The following is an 8,871-nucleotide window of genomic DNA, read 5'->3' as shown; positions in this document are numbered from 1 at the left end:
TTTTAAATGGAGTTGATCAGTTGGGCTGTGAACACATGCAGAGGTCAGCAGAGGGAGAGCAAATATCATCAGCGGGTTTTAAGATCTACCCCTTACCTAAAGCCTACAACGCCCACAGAGACACAGAGCACTGCCTTAAATTCAGTCTTAAAAGACAACTGTGATCCCCCTTAGTTCCGTTTATTAATAAAAAATAATTAAAAAAAAGTTATTATTTTGCAGTTTCAGGAGAGCTGTGCCCCTCCACGCTATATATTACACACTTTTCTCAGTACTTCCCCTTCCTTGTATTTTACTTCCTTCAGATCTCTCCCCCAGATGAATACCACCTGCTCCCGCATTTTATTACTCTTCACACTTCTCGGCGTCCTCCATTACTTCACCCCCGAGGCCGCCGGCTTTCCGCTCCCACAGCCCGCCGCGGCCGGATCTCCCGGCCACGTCCCACCGGCCCCGGCTACCGGCCGCCCCGGCCCCGCGCCCCCCCCCCGCCCCGCCGCCGCGGCGCAGGGGGCCCTTAGGCGCCCCCTGGGGGCGGGGCGCCGCGCTGCAGGCGGCGGGGCGCCCCCCGGGCCCTCCCACCTCGCCCGAGCCGAGCCGAGCCGAGCCGAGCGGCGCCGAGCCGAGCCGAGCCGAGCCGAGAGGGGCCGAGCCGAGCGGCGCCATGCTGGGCATGATCAAGAACTCCCTGCTGAGCACGGTGGAGGCATGGCCCTACCGGGTGCTGAGCAAGGGGGAGAAGGTAGGTGGCGGGGCGGGCGGCCGGGCTCTGTTCCCCCAGCGGGGTTTCTGAGCCAGCCGGGCTGGATAAGGCGCTGCGAGGGGGGGAGCGGGTGCCCTTCGGGCAGCGCTTTCCTCCCAGCCCGTCCGGGCAGCTGGCAGCTTCTCTATCCCCATGTCCTTCCCCAGGAGCAGCTCAGCTACGAGGAGAGGGTGTGCGAGGGTGGGTGGTTTGCGGCGGTGGAGGTGATGGGGAAGCCATTCGACGAAGCCTCGAAGGAAGGGGTGCTCAAGCTCCTCAAGTATGTCGGAGGAACCAACGACAAAGGTGAGAAATGCTCCCTGCCCCGCCGGGCTTGGCAGATGTTTGTGGCTGACCACCGCTAGGAGAGGCTTGGTGAAAGCCAGATGGATGGAGGCGACGGCACCGTCGGCTCGCCTGGCTTGTGCCTCCCAGCACCAGGGGTCTGTGATGGGGATGGCCCCTCGCTGGGAAAAATAAACTTGCCACAGGTCAAAGCATGCCCAGCCAACTCATGCTATGAGTCCACGCCTAACCCATCTCTGTTTCAGGGTAAAATCTCAAAAATGGTTTGTTTAAGTAGGAATGAGTTACTTTGCAGCTGGAATAGCATGAGGAGAGGCACACGTATATCTATCACAACTCCCTGGGTGAGCGGTAGCTGATGACATCCAGGGTATCTATCTGGGGCACTTTGGTTCTGTGATATGCCCTTGTAAGCAGTGAAATAACTTTTATGACCTTGATATTTTATCATATACTCTGGCTGTTCATGAAAGGATAATGAACAACAAGCTTGCTTTTTAATGGTACTTCGTAATGTTTTATAATGGTGCTTCCAGGTGATTGCTTCTAATTCTCAATTCACTAAAGTATGCGCATCAGTAATCATCTGTAGCAGGAGGAGAAGACTACAGAGTGGTTCTGAGGCACATACATTTGCTCTCACATTTTTCCCAGGCTACTGGCAGAGGGAGTTGTATAGTCTATATGGGCATAGGAGCTGGATGCAGAGGGAAATGGAATTTACAGCAGCATGTTTTGGATAGGCGATGATTGCTGTTGCTGTAGTAGAAAGGGTGCTTTCTATAACGTGCCACAGAGACAGGTATGGTATCAAAGCAAAATAAATTAGAAAGATGGCTTGATCTCAAATGGTTCTGTGGCTACCTGATCCTGAGGGTTGGAGGTTCCCTACTGGTGAAAGAAGAAGAGGGAAGAAAAATGTTCTTCAGTGCCATGTGGTACCTCTCAGCAGTAATGAGCGGAAAAGAAGCATGCTGTTCCTGGAGTGGTGGACAGCATGGACAGTCCTGCTGAAAGCCAGAACAGCTCTGAGTTTTGGGGCACTGGAACTTGTAGGATGTCTGGAAGTATTTGGAAGGCTTTAGGAGAAAGCTTCTGTCACCCAGTATTGGCTCTGGGCTCACCACTAAGTGCAGATGATAACAATTTAAATAGTGATGTAGATTTACATGTGCCACTGGCCTGCCCCGGAACTATAGACCCTGTTGTGTTAGAGGTGATTTGTCAGAACAGAGTGTCTCGGTGGCATGAGCTATATGGTTGAGAGCCACAGGAGCAGGACCATTAACAAAAAGCCATCCAGAGGTCACCTGGGGCCCTTATCTCCCAGAGTCCTTGTGTAGTCAGTGGAGAGAGAAGTTTGGCCCAAGCAGAAGCCTAATGTGGCTGTTCTACATGCCCCAGACCCCACTCTTGATTGACTATACAAGGAGTTCAGTGTGAAGAGTTTTCCTAAACTAAAATTAGCTTTTGTGAATTCCCTGTTAATTCTGTGAGTTCCCGGGAACCTGGACTTCCTTAGTAACGTCTGTGTTGTCTCTTTCAGGGGTTGGAATGGGCATGACTGCTCCTGTCTCCATGACTGCTTTTCCTGCTGAAGATGGCTCCTTACAGCAGAAAGTGAAGGTCTCTCTGCGGATCCCGAGCCAGTTTCAAGCCAACCCTCCTTGTCCTAGTGATGAAAGCATTAAGATTGAAGAGAGACAGGAGATGACCATTTATTCCACGTAAGGAACGCATCCTGCGATTTCCAATCCCAAGTGCTGAGGTCTCTAGCGTGCTCTGAAGAGCAGTGTTGGTTTTACCAGGTGACTTGCTGGACAATGGGTGCATGTGGTAGAAGGAGATGGAGGGGTCTTTCTAGGCTGAAGACAGGTGTTTTGTGGCATTTCTTATCATTGGTCATGCTGCACCCATTTGGAATACAGATTTTTTTTTCACTGGGAAAACAAGTGCAGAGGTTAGACCTGAAAGCCTTTTTGTTCCACTTGGGGAGGTGAAGAGCAGGGGAGGATGAATATGAAGGTATCGAGTCATTCCTAATTTCTGAAAACTATTGTTTTCCGCACTTTCTGGGATCAAGATGGTTTTTAGTCATCAAGAATGTCTTTTGGTGTGGTTCGCATCAAACTGCAGGTGTCAGCTGAAGCCTCATTTAGATGGACTCATGCCAGAGTCCATCATGGAAACAAGTAGCCATTGTATTGCTTCAATTAGCCTTTGAATGTCTTCGGCTGTTGACTGAGAAGCTGGGCTCAAACTAGCATCACAATAGCAATAAGCTCTTCACCTTGTATGTAACCCCTTGGATGTTTCCCTGCCTCCTTGCTTGAACTATTTTGGTGGACTCTAAGCTGTCTGACTCCTCCCTTGCCTGCAACTGCTGCCTGACCTTTGCTGTGGGTGTGGGCCACTTCTGCAAAACAGGCTGTTTTGTCTCAAACCTTGGACCCGAGGCAGGGTGGAGAGGTGCTGGCTGATGTTGAAACAGTTCCTGGTGGTGGGAGTTCAACGTAAAACAGACCAATTTCAGCCCACCCCTTTTAAATAGCATTGTGGGCTGTAATTGCTAACATCTCTGTTCCCACCCTCCTTTTTCCTTGGGTTCACTAGAGTCTGGCTTCCCTTCATGGTCTGGCTTCCAGCAGATGGTTGTTCACGCCACAGTGAACATGGTTGTTGACAGCACTAGTGTAAGGACTGCAGGCTGAGCAGACTTGGAGATTACCTTGTGCTCTAGGAAGCTGTTCCTCTGATATGGCATTGATTCAAAGGGCAGGGCCATTCTGCTGATTGATATATATGGGTCTGTTTGGGGTCTGCCAATGCCTGACTGCACCCTGGCTGTGTAACCCTTGAGACTTAATCGATCACAAAGTGTGCTGGTTCACAAAGAACAGCACCTGCATGAGTGCATGCTGGTGGGACCTGGATCAAAATGCGTGGCTAAATATATTGTGGCTATATATTGTTCTCCTTCTCTTTCTTTCTGTGCTCTACCAGGGCTGCTCAGCACCTCTCTGTGCTTGGTTTCTTTGCAGGCAGTTTGGTGGCTATGCCAAAGAGGTGGATTACGTGAACTATGCTTCCAAGCTGGAGTCTGCTCTGGGGAGTGAAGCTGCATACCGCAAGGATTTCTACTTCTGCAATGGTTACGACCCCCCCATGAAGCCTTATGGCCGGCGCAATGAGGTCTGGTTTGTGAAAGAGTGAGCATCTAGCTCCCAGTGGTTCTGGCTTGCACTGATAGCCTCCCCACACTATGTCCCTGTCCTCTTCAAAATAAACCAATAATTTGGCAGAGGCAGTAAACCATCCTTTCCTCCCTCCACACCTATGCCTTGGTCTTTTATGGATCAACCATTTTAAAAGAACACTGCAGAGCCCTCTGACGATCCTGCTCCTTTGTTCCAGACCAAGTCCTCAACCCCACAGACTCTCATGATCTCTCGGTGGCTTGCTTTTATCTCCTTCATGCTCCCAGAGTTCAATCCTGAGACAGCCAAAGTACTTAATTAACACTGGTGCCTGACAGAAGTCGCGTCCAAGTGCTGGCAGACTATTAGTCTCACCTGAGGCAGGCAGGGGAACATGACGAAAGTGCGTACAGGGACTTTTTATCTTCTTGAGCTTGCTGCAGCTGTAAAATGCTGCTTTTATCTGTGCCATTCCAAAAGCAGTCTGAAGGGACATGGGCATTGCTACCGACACAGCGCAGTGAAAATAAGCATCCTTTACATTGACTCATAGTGTGCAGGAGAGCAATGTTCTGTCATCTGACTGAGAAATGTCATTTAGAGGAAGATCCAGGTTTCTGTTTGCAGCTATCCTTCTGTTTGAGGTGAGACATTTTGGGGTGTGTTATGTCCTCATCTCCGCTAGCAGCTGGACAATGTGACATGGAGGCCCCAATATCATTTCCTTGCCGCCTTGTTACTTGTGTGTAACATTTCTTTAAAACTAGTCTACACAAGGGCCAAAGCTGAAATGTGTGTGGTAATCTAATTGAATTAGAAAAATAGAGGCTGCGAAAAAAGCAGGTGCCTATTACTTGTGATCTGAGGGTGCATTTGAAGAATGGTGAGCATCTAGTGGAACTACTGTGGGTGTAGATCTTTAAAAAAACTCTTCTTAAATGGTGTTAGTTTCTGAAGGCCTACTCAGAGCAGTTGTCTTTAAAGGAAGAGGAAAACCTGGTTGTTCTTGAAAATAGGGGTTTATGTCAAATAATGAGTAGCCTTTCAGAAACTTCAAATACAATAGTAAAGGTGGGTCTTGCTTTAGGAAGACTGGCAATGTTTAACTGTTAGGCATCAAACCAGCATTTTAGCTGTTGGCTCTGCCAGGGAGGCAGCAGGATGCCCGCAGTGGGAACACGCTCACGCACCATGCTGCTCTGGGTGCCTGTATAATTCATTACCTCCACTAAAAGAGGTGTGTTCCTCTGATGCTTAAGTGCCCCAAAGTTCAGGCACTTTCCAAAAGCTATTTTCCCCCGGGAGCTGAAAGAGAGATTTGTCAGATGGCATCCCAGATTCTGTCCAGTCGAGCTGTTTAACACGCGCCTGCTTTCTGAGAACAAATCTCAGCAGTAACAGGAAAAAACCTGAGGTTCTGATGTGCTTTCCTTTTCTCTCTTGCTGAGCCATATAAGAGCTTTGCTGTGGACCTCATGAGAGAGTTTCAGTCACCTGTGTGCAAGAGCAGCTAGTCAGGATGGGTAAAAAGAGCAGATATTTAATTTAAAAAAAAAAAGGGAAAAGCTATTGGCTGCAGTTAGTGATTGCAGTGCAGGGGAGGATCAAAAGAGAAATCAAGACAGACAAAGAGTTGGGCTTTTGAAGGAGTTTTTTAAGGAGCAAAGGCCCTTCTAAGGCCGTCCCTGAATCCAAAGGGACCTATTCATGTCCCAGATTATTTTTACCTGTGTGGGTGAGGAATGGGGGGGCACAGTGCTGCCCAGTTCATGTGTTCCCGGGTTCATTTTGGCACTTGTGTGTAGACTGTGGATACAGTCCTTTCTGGCTACTGGTGGTGAATGTCCGGCAATGATCAAAATCCTGAAATTTCTCAAAATTTCTCCTGTGAAATCTCAGATGTTAGGAAGACCAATAATAAATCTGGTATGAACAGAGCTGCACATCTCAGCAGCATGTGGTTTTTTTTCATAACATGCATACACTCTGAAAAGAGAGTGAGAGCTTCTGACCCAACAGTGACAGTAATCGCGTTGCCTGTGCAGCCCTGCTCCTGGCCTTTTGCATGCAGTAGGCAGGGTGCAGTTTCATAAACAGTGTTAACTGATATCAAAAGCTTATGCACACAGAATTGCCTTTTCTGTATGTTGTGGTTTAACCTGGCCGGCAGCTGAACACCACACAGCCGTTCGCTCACTTGTGGGATGGGGGAGAGAATCGGAAAAAAGGTAAAACTTGTGGGTTGAGATGAAGATAATTTAATAGGACGGAAAAGGAAGGGAAAATAATAATAATGACAAAAGAATATACAAAACAAGTGATGCACAATGCAATTGCTCACCACCCACTGACTGACGCCCAGCCAGTTCCTGAGCAGCGGCCACGCCCCCCTGGCCAACCTCTCCAGTATTTGTTCAGCATGACGTCATATGGTAAGGAATATCCCTTTGTCCAGTTTGGGTCAGCTGTCCTGGCTGTGTCCCCTCCCAGCTTCTTGTGCACCTCCAGCCTCCTTGCTGGCAGGGCAGTATGAGAAACTGAAAAGTCCTTGACTTAGTGTAAGCACTGCTCAGCAACAGCTAAAACATCAGTGTGTCATCAACATTATTCTTATCCTAAATCCAAAACAGCACTATACCAACTACTAGGAAGAAAATTAACTTTATCCCAGCCGAAGCCAGGACCCTGTTCAAGCAAAGATGCCTGTGTTCTGTCTGCATTTTCTAGGGCTTTTAAATAAATAAAATAATAATAATAATATTGTGATTTACAATTTTTGTGCTGATCATTGACTTTGTGAGCTCAGTGGGAGTTGTTGATTTAAAAGACTTTACCTTGCCAGTTTATCTTTCTGTTTGGGGTACTAATCATGTCATATCATCTATAAATAGTCATAATGCTTTTTCCAATAAATTGCTATTTTAGGTATGGTGTGGCCCTGCATTATCTGACTGTGCAAGATGGGAGCTGATGGAGTGATCTCCTTCTTTGGAGATGGTTGGTTCCAGCCACTGAGAGGCTTTGACTGATTTATTTGTGTTAATGTAGAAACTAGGGGGCTGCTCACCTGAGGAAAATTGTGCATTCACTTGTGTGTTCCTGTGGCTGGGGTTCACAGGCAGTGTTCAGGCAAATATTCATGACTGATTTTCAACACAACCTACTACCCAGAAATGTTAGACATACTGTCATATTGAGGTCCATCTAGCTCAGTGCCCTGCTGCCAGTGATGGACAGTAGTGGACACCTGAGACAGATTACAGGATCAGTGCAACTGTGGGCTGATATGTCCTCTAAATATTCTCCCGTCTTTAGTACAGTGCTGCTCAGGGATATTTTTTATTGTGCTTGGTAGACCGTGATAGATTTTATCCCATGTCTTTGTCCGGTTGCTTTTTAGACTAAGGTAAGCTTACTATCCACGGCATCTTTTTTTCCTATGGCAAGGAGTTCCTTGCGTGTAGAATGGCAGAAATACCCTTTGGCTGAGGGTTTCCAGCAGGTTGTCTCTCTGCTGTGTAGGCAGCTGGGTCAGCCAGCTTTTTGATACGCCTCCGTCGCTGCGGGTGCATGTTTGTTTGGACAGCCAGACTTGCCGTTGACATTAGAGGGTTTCCAGCACGCTCTTTGTGCTGCGGCCAGGAGTCAGAGGTGCGCTCTGGTTTTGACCTATAGCGGTGCGCCCTCCCTGCCACCACCCCGTGTAAGGAATAACCACCAGTGGGGGTCGTGATGGCTGCATCCAGCATATGCTGGACTTTGGAGACGGCTGGCAACACAATGGCCAAAGGCCGTCTGGCATAGCAACCCAGACATCTTGCTGGTACGCAAATAGACTGTAAGTCAATCATCTTACTCCATAAATAGTGAACAGCCCAGGGCCTGTTGACCTCTCTTGCGTGGCAGTGGGCTGCACGCCAGGATCTCCCCTTGAGTAGGGACGCCTCTTAAGGTTACTCCTCGAGGTTGAGAGATTCCTTGCCGCAACAGATTCTCAGTAAGTGACTAATAGCTTGCTAAACTTTGAAATCTTAGCTAAGTGATATAAAGGATTGATTGCGCATATATAATACTTTAAACATAAACTGTTGACCAAGTCTGGGACTAGGATTGGATCCAGGCACACCTAGACTCCTCTCTGAGGAGTTTAGAAAGCAAGGGGGTCCTTTCTGAACCTCACAACTCAACGGGAGGGTCTCCCTGACAGTTTTGTCTGACCCTGTCCTCTATGCAGTAAATAATCAAGTGTACCTTGCCATTGAATCTTGTTAACTGCTGTTGCATTTACCATTGAACTTTGTTAACTCACTGTTTTATATCAATGAAGTATATTGTTGCTTCTCTCTTACGAGTAAAGTGCACTCTCACTCCACCCGCGACATGACCCGAGGCCAGCATGGTCACAGCCGCTTTGTTACACGCAATTGACTCCTGAACTGATGTTAAAAAAAAAAAAAAAAGCTTTTTCTCTGTCCCCTCCAGTATTTGTTCTCCGAGGAATAATAATGCAGCAGACTGCCTAGAGACCTCCTTGCTTCTCTTCTGTGCCTGTGTAGTGCCCTTTTCTGTCTCAAGCAAACGCTGAAACAGGGACATTTTGGTGCTTTTCTGATGTTCGACAGGGAG

General features: G+C 48.0%; 1 protein-coding gene across 1 annotated transcript; it reads left to right on the top strand.

Annotated features, from left to right (window-relative positions):
• Nucleotides 1-615: 615 nt before the first annotated feature.
• On the top strand, nucleotides 616-7,018 carry HEBP1 (heme binding protein 1). The gene is made up of 4 exons (XM_076336274.1): nucleotides 616-742; nucleotides 910-1,048; nucleotides 2,595-2,775; nucleotides 4,090-7,018. Exons 1-4 carry the CDS (start codon nucleotides 665-667, stop codon nucleotides 4,259-4,261), a joined length of 570 nt encoding a protein of 189 aa, XP_076192389.1. The 5' UTR covers nucleotides 616-664; the 3' UTR covers nucleotides 4,262-7,018.
• Nucleotides 7,019-8,871: the final 1,853 nt, after the last annotated feature.

The sequence above is a fragment of the Aptenodytes patagonicus genome, chromosome 1 (genome assembly GCF_965638725.1).
Source record: "Aptenodytes patagonicus chromosome 1, bAptPat1.pri.cur, whole genome shotgun sequence".
NCBI lineage: Eukaryota > Metazoa > Chordata > Aves > Sphenisciformes > Spheniscidae > Aptenodytes > Aptenodytes patagonicus.
This window is presented reverse-complemented; position numbering and strand designations above follow the sequence as displayed.

Excerpts from the sequence above, each read along its gene's own strand:
- HEBP1 (XM_076336274.1), top strand. The coding sequence starts at position 665 with ATGCTGGGCATGATCAAGAACTCCCTGCTGAGCACGGTGGAGGCATGG. Across the intron at positions 743-909 it reads TGCTGAGCAAGGGGGAGAAG|GAGCAGCTCAGCTACGAGGA; the intron begins GTAGGTGGCGGG and ends GTCCTTCCCCAG. Across the intron at positions 1,049-2,594 it reads CGGAGGAACCAACGACAAAG|GGGTTGGAATGGGCATGACT; the intron begins GTGAGAAATGCT and ends TGTCTCTTTCAG.